Source organism: Salvelinus fontinalis, chromosome 2 (genome assembly GCF_029448725.1).
Source record: "Salvelinus fontinalis isolate EN_2023a chromosome 2, ASM2944872v1, whole genome shotgun sequence".
Taxonomy (NCBI): domain Eukaryota; kingdom Metazoa; phylum Chordata; class Actinopteri; order Salmoniformes; family Salmonidae; genus Salvelinus; species Salvelinus fontinalis.
In genome coordinates, this window is record NC_074666.1 from 73,027,450 (window position 1) to 73,047,622 (window position 20,173).

Below are 20,173 nucleotides of genomic sequence, written 5' to 3' on the forward strand. Positions count from 1 at the left end.
GAGCAAATACGCTTTGAACGGCATCCAACTCTGAATTGTAAGTCGGGAACTCAGGCCTCTTTCTAGAGCTACGACCTGAAGATCACTGGCATAATCATGATTCAAGCTTGTTTTTTTTCTGAGTTCCTAGTTCTCTTGTAAGCACCATAAATCCAGAGAATTCCAGACTTTGATGACAAAGTTTGATTACAAAATTTGACCACGAAGGACCGCCGCTCCACCTTCCTGTTCAAGTGAGCACAGCACAACAAGGTGAGTCCAAAAATGTCTTGTATGCTGCTGCTAACATTATGTAATATGCCCGGGAGATATGTATACTGTAACTAAGAAAGTAATAATAAGTGTATGTTGTGTAGTAACCTGTTAGTAGTCCATGTGCCTCACCCTAATTTTGCGTATTGTTCTGACTTGGTGGTGCACATGTAGCCTATAACCTGTTTTAGAGAAATGTAATCATTGAATATTGTAAGAGCTTTCTTTGTCTGCTTATATGCCCCCTTTGTTTATCCTACAGTTCTGACTTGATGTACAGGGAGAATACTGTAAGAACAGCCCATGTTCTGAATTCTGTTGCTGTACATTTCAAAATTGCTGAACAAATAGTTATTTTGACTACGTCCGTCTGAGCTTGTTCATTAATGTCTTAATCAAAATTACAGATTGCCTCTTATCTGCTCGTCATCCCTTCATGCCCTAGTTTGTACATCTCAATTTTCAGTAGAAACTACATTTGTTTAAGCAAGTCAGCCATATCAGCTATGTTTTTTTAAAGAATAAATGAGGCTGAATTATCTGTGTCACTGCCAGACAAGGCTCTGCTGATAGGCAGGTGTAGCAGTGGTACGGTGTTGGGACTGCTGTTGGGACTCTGCTGTTGGGACAGCTTTATGTAGGCCCTAACAGTTTGTGGACACCGTTTGTCACCATTATAGTGCAATTAATGTATTGATTAGTGTTGTGTTGTGATGTGATGTGTAGTGGCTTTGCTGGCATGCAAAAGAAAAATGTTTGGGGGGTTTGCCCCACCAAGATTTACACTCTAAAATCGGCAATGGCGGGAGGGATGGGGGCATCATCTTGTCGTGCGCAGTGCTCAAGTTTATAACTTGGGACGGCAAGGAGCCTAGCGATTAGTGGCGGGACAGTAACCGGTTGCTTGTTCAAATCCCTGAGCCGACAATATGCAAAACCTGTCGTTCTGCCCTTGACCAAGGCAGTTAACCCCCACAACAGCTGATCCCCGGTTGCTGATGATGTCGATTAAGGCAGCCCCCTGCAACTCTCTGATGCAAAGGGGTTGGGTTAAATGCGGAAGTTGTGCAACTGACTAGGTATCCCCCTTCCCTTTCCCTAATGGCTGTCAGTCAAAACCAGATGAGCAGAGAACCTGAGCTCTGACGTCATGTATATCATTTTACTGTACAGCCACTGCATTCCAATTAAAGCGCCTACTAATGACAAAATCTGCCATTTTCAACCCGTATAAAGGATGACAAGGGCTGTGAGTGGAAAGGGCTACTGAGCACTTTGGGGTCTCCCAGTGTAAGTAACGTGTACCTTTCAGGTATAGACTGGGATGAAGATAATTTTGAGCGATGAGTAAGCATGGTTTGTTGTAGCTCATAGGCATTGCTGAAAATGGTGTACCGCCACATTTATACGTTTAATTTAACGCCTAAACTTACGCTCATCATAGAGGTACCTTTATACGTACATACAAGAACATTATTTAAATAGCTGCATTCACACAGCACATCACACAGATTTCTTTTGTGATGGATGTCTGGCTCAATCTGGAGGTGAAAAAAGCCTCTCAGAAATGCTTTTAGGGCCACTTTGCTCTTTGATTTTCCCATTGAGTCGCCACATCAGGTATCTGACTCAGGCTCTCCTGAAGAAGAAAAGAAGGTTGCAGGGGGGATATGGTGATCAGAGAAATGCCATTACTAGAGGAGACCATAACAGAGAACGCTCGTTTCACTGATACTCACAAAGAGATGTGGCTTCTCTGGGGTTTTCTTGTGAGAAATATTGATCCTTTTCAGACAATGTTTAAGTAATATGATCAAGAACAGAGCTAAGCAATAATGGAGACTGACTGCTAATCATTGATGTCAATCACATGCACTTCTGTTTGTGATTGACATAAGCATAATATAGATCATGACTTTAACTAGAGGGTTGTGGTCTTATCAGTAAATTAAAGGTTTCACATAATTTTGGGGTGTGATTACTCCATTCAGAGACATGTAGACATGAGTATTTCTGTTTCCTTCACAATCAGATCACATTTCATCCTCTCCTCTCTTCATCCCCCTTAGCAGACTGCAAGCAAATGCTCAATGTATTCCCCTTCTGGCATCTCACCATCAACCTAAATTGTCTTTAGCTTCTCTATGAATGTCCCCTTATACTGCTGATTGACTTGGCTGCCCTTTTCTGCCCACAAATATTTCTGATTCTCTTTGTTTAGTCATTTCCTGCTCCCTTCACCATATGTCTTTGGTAAATTTCACCCTTCTGACTGCCTTCATCCCCTTCACCTCTCTCCTCTCTGATCCTGTCAAACTCTCCTCTGCTGCAATGCACAGCAGTCCACCCACATCAGTCTCTTTCATGCACTCCGCCCTCCTTCTCATCATTTCTCTAGCCTCTCTCTCTCTCTCCTATCCCTCATCTCCCTCATTTCCTCTTGTCCCTTTTCTCATCTCAGCTTCTCTGATTGAACCTTTCACATTTCAGAATAAAAGTGTTCTCATGATACGCTCTCCCATGTCATGAAAGCTAATATTCCCCCCCCCCCCTCCCTTGACTCACCTCAATCTGGCAGGACCTGTCTTTTCTTGTTTCCCTTAGAAATATTCTGTCCATCAACATCTCTGCTTCAACATACATACATTTAGATAAGCCTCAACCTAAGCACCTCACCTCTCTTCCCTGACCTCCATCACATGTTCAATGTCTTCTAATACTTCAGTTGCTTCTTGACGTACCATCTTCTCTGATGTTATGCTAGTTAGATTTTAGACTAATGCAGTTCTACTATGAAAACAAAAAGGACAATGTTCCATAATAAGGAACTATGTGGATGGAATCAGTCCGTATCCTACCAGTCTGGTGTGAAAGCCCCTAAAAACATCACTGCATTTATCTGTGTTCGATCAATATCTCCCAGTGCCATCTATCAATGTTTCTCCCTTGAATATAATCCACCACTGGTTCAATCACTTCCATCTCCATCTCATCAATACCATATTTTGAGATACAGATTCTCCCTTTCTGTCTCTCTGCCTCCCCATTGGTAAGGAGATCAGGTGATTATAAGAACTGTTATGAGGAGAGGAGTGGTTAGATATTTGAACAGTTACCAGGCCTGTGTTTCTCAGAGCTACTCCGCTGTTATTTAATTAGTTGTCACTCCTCAACACAGCATCAGAGAAGGGGTTACTGGGTAGAACACTGGACACCCAAACAAACACTCCTCCACCAAACAAGTCAATTAATGAGCCGCCTCTTCTAGCCGACAGTAGCAGATAGTTATCACCTTGATGTATGCACACTAATAAGTGCCTCTTGATGCCAAGTTTCTGTGGTTGTACATTTAGAAAGCATGGGGATAGAAAGGTGACACAACCCTCACCATGGGATGTGGAATGCCAGACGAGCTGCGGCGCATTGTGCCACCACCCGCTACGGTAGCATGGGGGACAGGCATATGGCGTCAATTATTTCCCTAGTATGCTAATTAAAGGGAGACCCACCACTTTCCAAAGAAGCGTCTCCAATCCTGCCAGTGTGCAGGATCTGTAATTAATATGGGCATAACTGCGCTGGAGTGCAGATTGCAGACACTGTTTATCTGAGATACATAGAAGTACGCTCATCATTATGGGCGAAGGCACATGGAAAGGCGACTAATCAACATGGTCCATATATTCTCGAGCGGCGCTCAAGTGTGGCATTCTCTCCATCACTCGAAGTCTGGGGCTGCAGCTCTGGCTCTCACCCTATCATAGAACAGCACACCATTAATCACAAGTGTCTTAATAAATGCTAGGAGACGAATGTCATCCAGTGCAACACGTCACACGTAGCGCCTCACTGCGTCCAACGACTATTAATTAGCGTCATCATCGTCCCCAAATGTTTGCGGGCTGTGAGCGATCATTTCATTAGCGAACTTTAGATGGGAGATACGGGGTAAATATTTTGAAGACGGGATAACAAGATGAACAGCAAACAATTCATGCAGATACTTGGCCATGATAAACAAACTGAACTCTGTAGGACTAGTATCTATCACAGTCATTATGTAAATAGTTACAATCACCTCGTGTACTCATCTTGTGGATTGATTGTTGCAGGATTGGTTACTCGCAGGAGGGCTGGGTAAGAAATTGGGTTGGGTAGGAAAAGAGGCCAGCCATCATCTGAAAGGCTGGGATAAAAAAAGCGAGATGAAGCGACTGATAAACAAAGGGATACTGAGCCAAGTCATCTCTCACTCCCTGAAAAAGTTGTATAATAACACGAAGCTTCCTGCTAAGAGTTTCTATAAGTCATTCTCAAACGATTGGGCATTGATGGCATGTCACCATCCTTTATCGTGGCGTGTCAAGGTGAGTGAAGACTATTTTTACTAAGGGGGCTAAAACCTCCACATTGCTCTTAAAATGGAGTTTAAAAGCTATCCTGTCCAGGGCTCGGTGTTAGATGTGATTCCCTCCAGTCCAGGGCTCGGTGTAAGATGTGATTCTCTCCAGTCCAGGGCTCGGTGTTAGATGTCATTCCCTCCAGTCCAGTGCTCGGTGTTAGATGTGATTCCCTCCAGTCCAGGGCTCGGTGTTAGATGTGATTCCTTCCAGTCCAGGGCTCAGTGTTAGATGTGATTCCCTCCAGTCCAGGGCTCAGTGTTAGATGTGATTCCCTCCAGTCCAGGGCTCAGTGTTAGATGTGATTCCCTCCAGTCCAGGGCTCAGTGTTAGATGGGATTTCCTGTACATGAGTCACAAGGTCAGGCTGAAAGGGAGAGGAAGGCTTTAGCCTCCAGTTGACTGGAAGCAGTATGCCACCAGAGCATGATTCACCTCAGCCTAAGACAATCAGGAGGCGATATGGAAGGTGATACAGAATCGATGGAAATGGATCAAAGAGCCTCATTCCCGGGGGCCCATAATGGGACGATGTCATGTGGAACGATAGACCAGCACTCTCAACCTACTGTCATTGGCCTCTCTGAGGGAAGGGAGCATTGACAGAGAGATTCAGAGCCTCACAGTCAGAGACACACTGATCTGTCATTGTAATAGATGGACCTCACAGCACAAAGCTGCAGTAGAGGTGCTCAGAGATCTCAATACTCACGCTCAAGGTTGTTGACCGGTCTACCTTAGCTACACAATTGACTTTGTCTCTTCAAAATGTGGGTGAAAACAAATTAGCCGAACTGAATGAAAGCAAATTGAATTGAAACGTAAATGTTTACACTTTGCATTCCATACCTTTGTGATTAAATGCCAGTGTGCAGTCAACCCAAGCTCATAATTGCAAAGTAATTTCAGTTGTTATTTTTCCAGCTTGTTGTCTTCACAAAGCCTGGCATTTCTCCTTCATTCAAATGTTTCATCACCTCCCCCATTAACAATTGCCTTATGCTGAAAATACATATAGAATTGCGGGAAAACATAGAAAGTAATTATTCAAACAAAAAAATAAAGGGAAATTAAAATGGAAATTAATTGATCATTTGTATTCGGTAGGATTTTTGCATTTCTTCCATGAAAAACTGACTCCTTTAATTTTTAATTAGCGTCACTGAAAATTAAATGAATTTGGTTGTTGAGCATTCTTGAATATGGCTTATTCAATGAATATGAGAGCTCTTGTCATGACTTCCGCCGAAGTTGGTCCCTCCTTGTTCGGGCGGCGTTCTGCGGTCGAAGTCACCGACCTTCTAGCCATCGCTGATCCTCTTTTCATTTTCCTTTGGTTTTGTCTTGTCTTCCATCACACCTGATTCCAATCCCATCATTACATGTTATGTATTTTACCCTCTGTTCCCCCTCATGTCCTTGTCGGTGATTGTTTATTGTAAGTGCTTGTGCACGTCTGTCCTGGTGTGCGTTGGGTTATGTACCCATTTATTTTATTATTCTGTTTTCCGGTGGGTTTTGTTAATGAACTGCGCCGTTGGAAACATAGTTATTTCTCTCCTGCGTCTGACTTCTCTGCCGCCAGTTCGCACCCCTTACAGCTCTTTAGTATAGACATCTGTTAGTAATAGGAACAGCCGTAGAAAGAGTGTGCAAAAGGCTGATATTAGTCTGATCCTCAAATCTTATCTGGGGAAGGTTATGGGAGAAATGTTCCTGTATGCCAAACATTTGCTCGGCTCTGGATTACCACTTAATAGGTAGAGCTCAATGTCAAATTCGGTGTCTTTGAGCTTCATGCATTTCTTTTCAGAGTTAGAAAATAACCTTTCCATTAGAACTGATCCAATCCCATCAATTCATATCATATGACTCTGCTGTTTAGAACATTATAATTGCAGTTTTTTAAATGTTTGTTTTAGTTTTTTTAGTTACATATCCAATCTATAGAGTGCTGTTTTTGCAAGTGGATACCGTATGCTTCTCTCCTACATGATTCCAGGTGTTGCTGTTCTATTCAACTTGGATCCTTCAAGAAGATGATAAGATGCTAAGGCAGGGATAAAGGCAGCTTTGAATGATGTTACTTCTTTCGAATTGAAGGAGACATCAGATAAATCTGTGCTTATCCTTGTTAGCAAGTCACGAGATCAACAAACTTCAGGCCACCGGAGGAGGTTTGGTAAAGTTGCAACATGTTTTTGGTTTATGTCATGTAACTTGCTTTTTATGTCTCTCCCAATATGGTTGTTACAACAATTGCATAGTGTAAAAAAGTATCACTGGGATCTCTTTGCAGTATGTGATGCAGAAAACTAACAGACGCTGTGATGGCATTGGCAGATGAGCTGGATGAAAAATGTCCTGACCCCCTAAAGATTTGTCAATGTAGGGCAGATACAGTTATAGACCAGCATTAGTTCAAGCTCATGTGGCTCAGTGTTTCTTAAAGCAACAGTGATGTATCCAGACATGCCTTGCAACCTGTTCAAAGTGTCATCTTTCATTGTGCCACATGAATTGAGGTTTACTCTCACAATATTGTTTTGTCTTCTCTTCCAAGCTTTATTGTTGTTTTGTCTGTAGAGTGACTAATATTCTTTCTTTGAAGCACAGGGATTCAGTTAGTCATCTTGAACTTAACAATTAGAAGTCCTGGATTTCTTCTGAATGTGTGAAGAGCTGGGATATTCACTTATTATGAATTTTAGCAACAACGACGCTGCTGTACACTGAAACAAAGCAGCACCTGCAAACCATAATCACACCCCAAAAACATCCTGCCTTGTGCACAATAGAACCCCTGGTATCAGCGCATATCGATACAAAGCCCATATTCATGCAGAACCTGTCTGTGTTGATGGTAGGTTCTTGCAGTGCATCTGCCCCAGCAGGCTCCTGTCCCTCCCTCTACCACCGCAGGGTGTAAGGGGGAGAGATGAGGTGAGGTGAGCCTCAGCCCCAGCCAGCCACCCTGCAGGGCCCACATGACACTTTACACACTGCCAGGGTAATGACACGGCGTGGGCTCTCATCGTTACAGGCAGTCCATCAGGTTTCCCTGACAGGGGCAGAGTGAGGCTTTCAAAATGGATCTGGGTAACAGTGGGATCCCTTCTGTCTTGTCCAGCCGCTGGAACCTGGAAGGGTTTCACTCAGTGGTTCCCAAAATGCCTGCATTATGTTCAACCAAGCATGTTTGACATGTTGAGGTGATGTTAAACCATTAGATATGTAGTATGTATGTAGTTCCTATGTAATAACAAAGTTTATTCATTATAATAACCAGCGATATCGGTTTGAGGGTTATGACAAAGTACAATGTGGACTCATAATGGGTAAAATGCAAACAATTGTTGGTATCAAGTAAAGCATCGTCTGGATGAAGACTTTCACACAACAAAGCCATTCCAAATGAGCTCTATTACAGTGGATAGACTACACCTGAAGTGCAGATGTGTATAACTCCAACAATACTGTTTTATGGCATTCATTATTTCAAATTCTCACAAAGCCCATCCACTGACAGGCTCCAGAGCATATAAAGAAGAATGAATAGAATGGGCTTTCCCATTCAAGCCAACGATGGCATTATGGGATGGGCATGGCGGTCTTTGCGAGTGTACCCAGGAGTTTACCAGTAGAATTGCCAGATTTAGAGGTTCCAAGCCTGTTCTATTCATTGTTATTTTTATGATCCAGAGCCCTGCAGGCAGTACAGCTGTTCATTCCTGTACCTGTTTCTGGACACGTTACAGATTGGAATGAAATGACTGGACACCTCTGCATTTCTGAGAGTCGTGTGACTTATCTACTGTCCATCAGATTCATGAGTTGATGCATTTACATAGTGGTGGGTGGATATGGGAGTCCTGGGGCATGACATCTTCCCACCTCCTTACACACAACAGACAGGATATGGGTGTTCTTCAGCAAACAACATCATCTGCGGTTGTTCACATTTGCTTAACTTTTTAAGGCGTGCAACTGTAGGAGGTCCACTCTGAGAAGATAATCAATGGTGATGCAATACAAAATGGACGCACATACTGTATAAGAAAAACGTAATGTTACCAAGGTTTATAAAAAGCCAAAGGAAAGCCAATACAACAGGAAGGCAGATATAGGAGCAGTCACTCCAATCAGTTTTTAAACAACCTTTTTTTGGGACGGCCTGATTGTTAGACAGTTTGTAGATAGCAGGGAACCTCTTCTTTTCAGTGTAAAACTTTTTCCCTGGCAAGCTCAAAGCAGGTTAGTTTAGCTCAGCCATCTGAAGATTGTGTAATTGGTCCCTTGATCAAACAGGGTGATTGAACAGGGCAATACAGCTATAGCGTGAAGGGAGATTGGGCACAAATCTTGTTTTATGTTCGTAAAGGATATTGGGATTTGGAATACCGGTACATTGCCATTTAATTGGATGGTGTTGTCCATTGGTTGTTGTTCTACTCCATTGTATTGTTTCTAAAAAGCTATTCCTTTAGAACTGTGGTAAAATCCAGTTTAACAAGGTACTTTACCCTACTGTGCTGATTGCTTTGACATAAATCTCTCCAACAGGAAGCACTTTTCCCTGCAAAATGTATGTTATGCACAGTTCCAACTACTTATCTGAAACCAGAAGACGAAATGAAGGCTTGTGTTGCCACACATCTTTTTTGTAACTGTCACAACTCTCCATTAGCAAGTAACGGAAAGAAAGCAACTGTTGTTCTAACGCCACGGAGATGCTCTCCTGTCACTTCACGTTAAACATTCTAAAGAGTTCACATTTTATTTGAGTTTCTTTTGTGTTTAGGGTTCTAATGGGATGATCAATGCATTTGTTGAAATGCAAATAAGGTAGAGTGTCCTGCATCTGCTGCTGTAGCAGAGGAGAAGCTGTGCTCTACATTGACCAAATAGACCTCATCGAATAAAGGGAACATATTCACTCCCTCACATGACATGAAGTCCCACAGATGTCAGGAAGTTGACGATTCTGATGAAATCTGTCTTACCTCATTCTTTGTTGCTCAAAAGGGAATAGCACAAAATGCCTGCCTTAAAATGTGAAAACTGTGTAGTAGAGTAAAGATGCACAAAATCCCATAAATCATCAGTCAGATATCAAAGCACACCACTGCTATCTTTAGACAGATCTCATTCTTTGAATTTAGTAACGCATAGACAATTTACTAAAATGTCTGTCAATGGGACATAGGTTAATGTGATCATTCACAGTGGTGTCCAGTCAGCCTGCATTACAAGAGTCAATGATCACAAAAATGAGGGAAAAGTTGATAATATTGTCATGTATTAACAGCCATTTATTTGACATGAAATGCACATAATGTGAATCTATGGTAATGTTTCATTTGATTTCCAAACCTAACCTTTTCATTGTTTTCCCAATAGGCAACCACCAACATGATTATCAACATAGTCACCTGGATCTTACCCAGGCCCACACACCTAAAATTGGTAAGGATATTTAAGGTTTGCACGTTCACATAAGTACAGTATATATAATATGACTGTGGTTGGTTGCTAATATTTCACTCTTTCCAATGAGTAATAAAAATGTTTAGATAGTAACTAACCGTCTGTAGAGATATATGGTAGATGGAAAGTACATTATGGATACTAACCATGCCCTTTTAAGTGTGAGATTTATACTGTCACACAACACACAGTGGCTCTTGGGTATGCTACAAAGATATCTTCATTTACCCCAATAAATTTGAGGGAGGATTAGGTCATATTGATTTCCTGAATGCATCAGCTCCAGTACGACACATGAACTTTGACTAAATTAGAAATAAGTCAAAATATTATTTTTTAGAATTCAAGCGAGGACAACACTATTTTTCTTGACAGGAAATGAATAGCTTGGATAGCAAATTAAACGGGTTCTTGTGGAAAATGAATTATAATGGCATCTGTATGGCTTACTCAAGTTATTGAAAAACTTCAATTACTTATATTGTGCCTTATCTATTTTCCTAAATGAGATTTTCTATGAAAAGAGAGATGCTTTTTAGCATGAAATGATTGAGTGGTCACAGCTTTAACACTGCAGTGAAACACCATGAGTTCAGAGAGAAAAGCTATTTGTGCGTTGTTGCACAATGCACTGAAACTCTACACCATGCTACAATGTCTGTTTCAACATCAGTGGAGCTGTGGACTCCAACCTCATGGCAGGATAGTTTTCCAATTGTATGTTTTGAGGCCAACATTTTCAAAGGCAAAGGGACTTTGAAAGTACCCATAAGTAGATAGATCTCTCCAACACAGACACCAAAGGATAGCTTTCAAGGTGGATCAAACCAGAGCTGATTATGAATCACTACTATTGAGAATGGCCACAATACATAGGAATCTGATTACTTTATTTGACTAATACGATCATTATAAATAGCATAGACTTTCAACAACTAATTTGAAACAGAAAATGTCATACACATTGGTTTGGTTATTAATACATACTATGAATAATGTTTGTTACTCATCCATTTTCTCTTACTTGGATTTGTTATGTAGCCCACAGACAAATGAGACATGGTAAGTAATACGCATATACACCTGCTGTACATGTGTATTCCCTTTCTCTTTTACGTACTGTATATGTCGACCTTTTGTTGTGACAGTTGGTGACAGTGACGTCTTGTATATCGCTGGGGTCAAGGCGGGGGGTCACTCTTCCTTTTTGTTCAGACTGAATGAACCAAAGTTGACACCAAACTCTCACTTAACTTCTCACTCTGCTCTGCTCTCTTTCTCTCTCTCTCTCTCTCTCTCCAGTATCTCTCTTTGTTGGGTTAGCTTCCACACAGTGTTTGCAATTTGTAGAATCTCATTAAGATCTGTGGTAACGCTTCAGAACCGGACCTTTGTTACACAAAATACACATTCTACTCCCTTCCATCTTTTCTTGCTCACACTCACATTCTCTTTCACGCTGTCTCTCTCTCTCACGGAATGCCTCACTTCTGTTCCACATGGTCCTTGGTGTTGTGTGTCCCCGTCCTCTCTATCACAGTAGTCACCCAGCCCTATTTATAAACCTGCCACCGCTGACCAGCACCTCAGAGGACTGCTAACGCTCCAGCTGCCTGCGCCACGACCACTTGTCCCACATAACCATGGCCACAGCAGCCAGGCAGGCAGCATAGCCACCCGCAATGGCGCCACGCCTACTAGTGACAGCTAGTGTGGCGAGTGCACTTGCAGTCGAAACCAATCCTAGCACACCAGAATTGCACTCTGAAATAACATTTAAAAAAAACTTCAACAAATCATGTTAAATCCCGGTTAGAAGAGTCGAACATAACAGTCCCCACTTCATCTATTCTCACCCACATACCCCCACCGCACCCACACACCCTCCTCACACCCACACTCTGTATCCTCCTGTCTCCTCCAGTGAAGACCCCCTGTGTACGCGCCCCTCTCTGTGGCATCCTCCAGACTGTCTGATTGTAGCCTGATTGCACTGTGTCAATCTCTCCTGTCTCCCCTGCAGAGAAGCCCCAGCGCATGAACAACATCCTAACCTCGCAGACAGAGCCGTACGACCTGGACATGTCCTTCTCACGCTCCTTCCAGAACCTCACCCACCTGCCTCCCAACTACGAGCTGGCGGCAATGAGCAAAGCTGACTTAAGTAAATACTCCTCTCTCCACAAATTAAGTAGGTGGTCTTTCATTACATACACCATCATGTTTGCTTGATCTCCTGCCTGGACCCCGCCAGTCCACAGGGGGGAGAAAAGGTTGATCTTAACACATTGTGTTGAAGTCCACATTGCATTCAAGAACTGTGATGCAATAGTAACCCTGTATGGATGCCTATTACAGGGATGCAAACATAAGTCATGAGCACAAAGTCATTGGGGTTATGAGCTGAATCCATAGGAAGACATCTCTGTGTGTGAGATGGGTTTCTTGAAATGCACAAGCACATGTTAAAGTCACTGGATTCAGCCCCATTGTCCCCATCTACTGACCCATTGACTGACATCTAATTGTCATGTTATTTGGCTCCATCTGTGGCACATGTCATGTAGCTAATGTCTGGTAATGACATATTAACAGCCATTTCTCCATACCCACATGAGTCTAGACGCCAACAAGATGGGACTAATGTCTCTGAGATGAGATCTGGGTCAGCCCGATTATTATCATTATACTTCCTCTGCATGATGGCTTGACTTTCCCCATTCTCCATATCCCCTATGACAGCTGCATGATCTACAGTATGCTCCTCCTCTAGTATCCTGTGGTTGGTTGCGTTGCATGTGTCATGCAAAAGCATTAGTTCCTTCCTGCTCGAATGTTCATTAGTGCTGTATTAAAATAAATAGGGTGTGGTATTCTAGTGCAGGCTTGTATGTTATGCTCAGTGTGGACACAGAGAATCAATGTGACGAAACCTTCGATGTGGACAACATTGATAACATCTGAATTGTCTATACTCAGCAATGCGTTGTACTGCTTCTTCATGTAGTACTGCTCAATAGAAACATTACCCACTGGGCACACACTGGCTGAATCAACATTGATTCCTCCTCAATTCAATGTAATTACGTTGAACCAACGTCTATAATAGACGTTGAATTGATGTCTGTGCCCAGTGGGTAGATAGAAGACCATAAAATAATCCAAGGATTTCATAACCTTGATGAAAAAATGAAAAATCTCATACATGTTATGCACCAATTTAAACTCCCTTCATAGTATGTTACATGCCTTTAGATCGTAGATTGTATCTCTCCCTTATCAAACCAAGGGGTCTTCTCTTAATGTCATAGGGCATTGTAAACACACTGACATCACAGAGAGGAATCCAATTAAATGAAAAACTGTTTGAGCTGGGACCCATAAACCCTAAAGTATTTGTCAGAAAAGGGAATATTTCAGTTCTCTACCTACCTACAGTACAGTGACAGCTCTTCTGAGAGCAGAGGTCCCTCATACCTCTGATAGATGCTGTGGCTTTGTGCAAGGAGAGTATATAACGAGTTGCTTTTTTAATGAAACCATCTGGAGAGATGATGACGAAAATCTAATTAATATGGTTCATTTGTGATTCTAAATGCACATACTGTAGTCTGTGTGGGATTCCTCCTCTTCCTCCGCCTCCTTCGTTTTCCCCTGTCCATCAGACAGGACTGGAGGGAGCCGGGGATGGAGATGGAGGACACTACTCTAAAATAACCTGCTCAGACCCTCCAAAGAGCTAGCGAGTGGAGGGAAGGGAGGAGGCAGCAGCAATCTTATCTGGCTCGGTCTTCTCCTTCTTTCTGTAATCAACTTAAAAGGCATTAGAACACTCGTCAGAACAACAGAGCCCTTTTAATCCCCATGCCAAGCAAAAAGCGAAATGATATTATTGTGGGCCCCTTTCTCTTACCACGCCTTATCTTAATCCCCTCTAAAGATCCCTTTATAATTGATGTTTCACAAGTTTTTTTACAAGTGTATGTGCATTATGTGATTACTGCTCCGTCTGGGCCGGATGATGGCGTATTGGGATCAATAGCTACCACAGATGAATATACTCACCATATTGAATTTAATCTGGGAGAGTGGAGACTTTAGTTTAATTAAGGGTAAGGAAAGGGAAAGGGGATACCTAGTCAGTTAGCCACAGCTAGCATGTTTGTGGTTTCACCTCACCTTACCTTTGAGACCCCATGCCCTCTCAAAATCGAATGCAAGTTAAAGTGCAACGTCTTATTCAAAGCAGCAAAGAAATGAATCCAGCATATATTTCTTTAACATAAAAGTAAAAAGGAAGGAAATTCATTTGTTCTTTGTAACATCATGAGCATGGACACAAAACACACAAGGTTGACCTGCCTATGGATTGCCTAGTTTAGTGAGCTGTCAGACTCCATGCTGGCCATGATAAGAGTTACAAAGTTGCATCTTTCATACTAATAATGTGGCCTAATGCCCTATGTGAATTATTTACGAAAGGCCTAACATTTTTAACAGCAGTTAAAATGTCAAATTTAAATTGATTTTGAAATGTCAAACTAAAGCATCTGAGGAGAGTTGGTGGAAATGTCTCTGAGTACAACATGAAATCAACCCCTATTTCAACATGGCATAGTATTTTGAATGCAATGATGTCAATTCTAATGATTTGATCTATAGGCTTAGGATAAACTGAACCCTAATCCCTTTAACTCTTGGCAACGAAGAGGAACTTAAATGAAGCTAAGGGACATGTCCTGTCTACTGTGGGCAAGCTATAGCCTCTGGGTCAGTGTTGTTGACATTTCTTACCATAATGTCACACCTAAAGGGACCCCTGGAGAAAAATACAAAACGCTAATGCCAGAAGCCTAACCCAGGTCTTCTTCATTAGTGATGCATGGCTGGGGAAAATAAATCCCTTACGTAGAGAAAAAAAAGGTGATCTTCTCTATCCAGGCGTGGCATCTATCTAAGGAGGAGGGTTTAAATATCCATACTAAAACAAAATCCTTATCATCCAAATCTTAGTCAAGCACAGTCTTGTCTCGACATTTTTAGACCACCTCTGTGTGTTCTTGAGGCCTTGGGAAATGAGCTTCCGCTGAGGTATCTAACCCCCAGAGATGACAGTTAGTCACAGTAGTTTCAGGGTGCCATCAATCTGATGTTTCCAGGCCCAGCCGGTCTAAAAGCCTGTTTAAAAGTCATTTGAGAGGAGCCCGCCGCTTTCCTCATGCAGATGTAATGACTTTAACATCAGCAGAGTGTTGGCACTCGCTGTAGAGCCCCTCTGTCAAACCACTGGCTACCCTGCAGTGCAACACTCGCATCACTGACAGTTTGATTGTTTTGCCTCGCGGCAGGCGTATAGTCCTTTTCACACCAGAACAGGAGTGGAATTATTGTGATGCGAGAGAGCCCCTGCCTTCTCCCATGAAAGCAGAAGGACAGAAAATGCAATCATAATCAAAGGGGAATTGTAGGAGTTGTCACAGTAGAACTGCTGAGCTGATCCAGTCAGGAGGAGGTATAGAATCATTCTTTATATAGAGTGTAATGTTTCTCCTGTCCTTCTCCCTCTCTCCTCCCCTCACTCCTTTCCCACTCAGGTGATAAGGACATAGATGAGTACTACACGCGGAAGCGACACCAAGACTTGGCAGGTCGGCAGATTCTGCAGCCGCCCCACATGGTGAAGCTGAACACAGAGCCCCACCAGCAGCACCGTCAGCGGCCTCACCGTGTCCAGAGGACCATGTCCCAGGACCATGTGCTGTCCCCAGAGAGGACCCCACGTCATGGCTACGGCCTCTCAGCCTACAACATGGGCATCTCTTCCTACGGCAGCCGCATTCTCTCAGAGGAGCAGCTGCTCTCCGCAGACCGCCTCCAGTCCCAGGACCCCCTGCTCTCGCCTGACAAGATGCTGTCACTGCGGCGCTCCAACTTCCGGGAGAAGGCCATGTCGCGGGCCATGTCCCATGTAGACATCAACTTTGTGCCCACTACACCTGTCATGGACCGCAGTGAGCGCTACGCTAAGATGCAAAAGATGCACTCCCATCCCACTACCATCAACGACTCATACAACACACTCACCGTCAACCACCCGACCACCAACAAGAGGCAGCAGTTTGCCTCACGACGGACACACACGGTGGACCATCTACAGTACATCCCAGGCCACCAGCACAACAACCAGTACCGCACAGCCAGTAAGAACGAGGTAACTGTTTAACGAGAGGGTGGCTGGCCAAGGATTCCTGTGTCAACAGACTGTCAACAGATGAAAACAGCAGATACTTCCAGAGGTGTGCAACCTCACCGTATGTCTTCTTTTCAAAGTAACCAACTACTAACCCTTCTTGCTTTCAGCTCAAGCTCTCTGTTTCATTCAGATTTGGATTATCACAACTAGAATCAACAACCACAAAGACATCTGTTCTTTCTCTATAGGGCAACATAAGGGCTTTGCACGTTGACACATAAGGAATGCTTTATGTGAGGTTATTCGTAAGAAGACAATATTTTTTAAAAAGGGGAATTGGAAAGGAACTGGATCAACTTTATAAATATATACATATATTTACTATTTGTATTTTCAGTCCTTGTTATAGCTTTAGAGATTCTTATTGAACTTAACTGGTGTTAGAACTTCAAGAGGTGCCTCTCGAAATTGTTCCCAATTCAATGATGACGTGGACTTGTGGGTTAAAAAGCACAATTAATGGTTTTTTTCTCTGTTGATTTATTCTTGTTTTTTGGTAACGGACAGCACATATCAGCTTATTAGTGGATATAGTGGCAATTTCCGTTGCATAAATGATTGTAAATAGGCTATATTAGCAGAAGTATACACTAAATGAGAAGAGCTGGACAAGTGGAATTGTTGAGTTTCTACCCAAGAGTCTACAGTGTTTTCACAATTAAAGATCCCAATTTCAGATTAGTCCAACCCCTCAACAAATACTTGATACTAACAAACATGTACAATAATGTGTGTGTGCGTATGTGTGTATATTTTTGTAACTGTGCTTGTAGGATGATTGTGTATGGCTAGGGTTGAATCAACCTCATGCCCCTGTTAATTGGCAGCTTTAGACTGTAGGCACACTACTCCACAGGTGACCATGTAAACTAATGCTTCTTTAAAAAGCTTCATTTTCTGCACTCATTCCCTCGCTATATAATCCAAGTGGATGACATCCAGTTTGTTTTGAGTTGGGAAAAGCTGCTTTCATTTTGATATACAGTATCGTTGTATATTTGACTCCATTCATCAAAGTTGAATAATAATAGTTGTTGTTATGTGTTTACAATTGTTACATTGTTGCAGGTGTGTTGACGTACCTGAAACAATCGACAAAGAGGACATCAATATAATCACTAGCTAAGCAAGGATTAAAACTGTGATTTTTATGTCCAGATGTTTTCATTAAAGCAATGCCTTATTGTGTGGAAGCCCATACTCATGTTCTTAATTGTATAATCACGCTTGTGTTTTTATGTCTTGTGTCTTACGTGTTGATCCATAACCAGCTTTGTATGTCATTTTTTATCATGGATGATTTACCAGCACTATAGAAGCAAAGGACAGAATCAGTTTCGGTGATATACCTCAGAATCTATAGGACACACATTTTACAAGGATGATATTCTTAAATTAACTAAATGTTATTTGAAAAGAAGCAAAGGAAGTGATTATTTTAAGCAAAAAACATAAGAAACTAGAATTGAAAAAATATTTCACGTGATTAAAAAAAATGTCTTCCACATTATCGAATTCATCCAGACTTCCTTGTGGACTCCCACTGTGTCCTCTTATACTTACAGAGTAACAGAGACATCAAGTACATGATTTGTCGTTGTTTTTACTTTTCAACTATCTCTTCAGTTAACAAGAAAGTCCAAATATTATCGTAAAATCCTGGGTCATGGAAATGGGTATATAGACATTTACTGTAGAGATGTTATATAAATTTGCTGGTCATTGACAATTTCAAACATTGTCACTGGTGTACTACCTAAAATGTTAGGAGCTTGCATAATATTGTTACAACTTGTGCAGTGTGTCCATATTTAAGACTTAATTTTGCTTAGAATTTGTCATTACAACAGAGGCTAACACTGGAATTTTTCTTATTAAATGATATGCGTATATCATTATATGACTAGCTATATTATACTGTATGTTCACATGCAATGTAGACACAGCAGAAATTGATGCACTTGAAATATTACGAGCATCTATTACACTAGTTTCAAGCCCCTGTATCAGCTAAGATACTGAGAGGATAGCAACTAAAATGTCATTTCTTTTGAGGTTCAAGTTAAGGCCAGAGTACCAAAAAAAACGTGATAGTTCACTATGGAGTTTCATAGTCCTTGTCAAGCTCCAATGATAGTTTTATAGCCATTTGTAGCTATCTCAGAGCAACAAAAAAATTGAGCAACGAAAAAATGACATTTGATGGCCCTGACTCTGACATGGTGGAGCTGCAACACTGTGTTGTACTGATGTTACACCACCGGAATCTTACAGACATGTCTCTAAGCAACCATCTGTCTGGCTCAAATACATCCACTCCATTGCAGAGCTCCGGTTTTACTTTCCAGTCAGTCAATGATATTGTCCACAAGAAGCTTTTCCCACACACATGAGGCTAGAGCTCAGTTTTGGCAGTAGGTTCTGAGACTAACGTGCTGCTATGTTGTTGCGTCCCATCATCTGTCTGCTGTAAAAGCACTGTTTACTTTTGTTGCAAATATTCCTTGCCATTTATTAAGCTTTTTATGTGTCAATGTGGTATGAATGAAAATTCCTTTGTGTCTTTGTTGCACAAACAATGGAGGACTAATTTAAAAAGCTTCAAAGCAAGCAGTATATGACTGTTCCTGTGCAAATGGTTTGTTTACAAATGAATTATTAAAGCACATCCCATGTGTATTGTACAAAACAATAATCAGTTTAGTAAATATGGAGTCTGGGGGAATTTTTTCACATATTCATTTAAACAATATTCACGAATTAGAGAGTGAATTGTTAATATTGGTATTATGTTTTTTCATGGCTGAGGTATAAACATATAACTAACTGTTTGTAAAGAATGACAGAGAACCATAACCCACATCTACTGTATATATGGAATTATACAACTTGTTTGACAGTCTAATAAATGTATAAACCTAAACATTTCAACATCAAATTAGCATGTACCCCATAGATATAATACTATGGACCTCCAGGTTAAGTTACAAATCGTTGTTATCATGTCACCCATATTAACTAGACTAAATGCTACTCTGAGATTTCTGCAACAAGTTGCCCAAATTGCAACCTCACCCACAAGGTCTTACACGCCACACATTTGGAATACACATGAAACAAGATAAAGAAACAGCATCTTTATCCACTGCAGTGCATTGATGACAAGACCTGCTATAGTATATCCCTTTGTCCTTTGTCATTAAATAAAGTTTCCAGTGCTCTTCCACTGCTGCAGTTTGTATAATTCTATTGGTAGGTAAAGTTGTTAACTACACATTAATGATTAAAATCAATAGGGGAGCATTATCAACTCTTTTTCCCATCCTCTTCCCCTGAGAGGTTTAATCTACTGTATTGTACTATCAGAGGTCATTGACCTAATGGCACTCACAGTAACAACAGAATACATTATGACTCCCATTACTCTGATGACACACATATTAATACCCACTGTTTCCAGAACAGCCAGTGCAATTTCAAAGCCTCTTTAAATTCATAGAGTCAGAAGAAAACATTTTGTCGCAACATGAAAACAAAAGCCTTGTGGTTGCAATTATGTACAGATAAATGGGAAACAGCTATGGTTTTCACTTTGTGTAGGACCCTTTCATTTGCATTTAGATGGGAAAAGGTCATGGCTATTGGAACATGTGAGGTAAGAAGGAAACAGCCGTGGTCAGACACATTAACAGACAGAAAGGAAAATGAATCTGCGCAAAATTGGTCCATGGCAGAGTACATTAACCAACTGAACTTGTTTTCCACTAATAGTTTTTAAAAT

At 41.5% G+C, this 20,173-nt stretch overlaps 1 protein-coding gene across 5 annotated transcripts in view; it reads left to right on the forward strand.

Moving 5' to 3' along the window:
• Nucleotides 1-19,618, forward strand: part of LOC129825265 (protein shisa-6-like) — a 65,208-nt gene extending 45,590 nt beyond the window's left edge. For 2 of the 5 annotated variants that reach the window (XM_055885221.1, XM_055885250.1), the window contains 4 exons: nucleotides 10,053-10,118; nucleotides 11,181-11,201; nucleotides 12,163-12,330; nucleotides 15,734-19,618. In XM_055885221.1, coding sequence (XP_055741196.1) covers nucleotides 10,053-10,118; nucleotides 11,181-11,201; nucleotides 12,163-12,330; nucleotides 15,734-16,362 — 884 coding nt within the window. In that variant the 3' untranslated portion in view covers nucleotides 16,363-19,618. The remainder of the gene's footprint in view (nucleotides 1-10,052; nucleotides 10,119-11,180; nucleotides 11,202-12,162; nucleotides 12,331-15,733) is intronic. The other 3 variants (XM_055885259.1, XM_055885230.1, XM_055885239.1) reach the window with 2 other exon arrangements.
• Nucleotides 19,619-20,173: the final 555 nt, after the last annotated feature.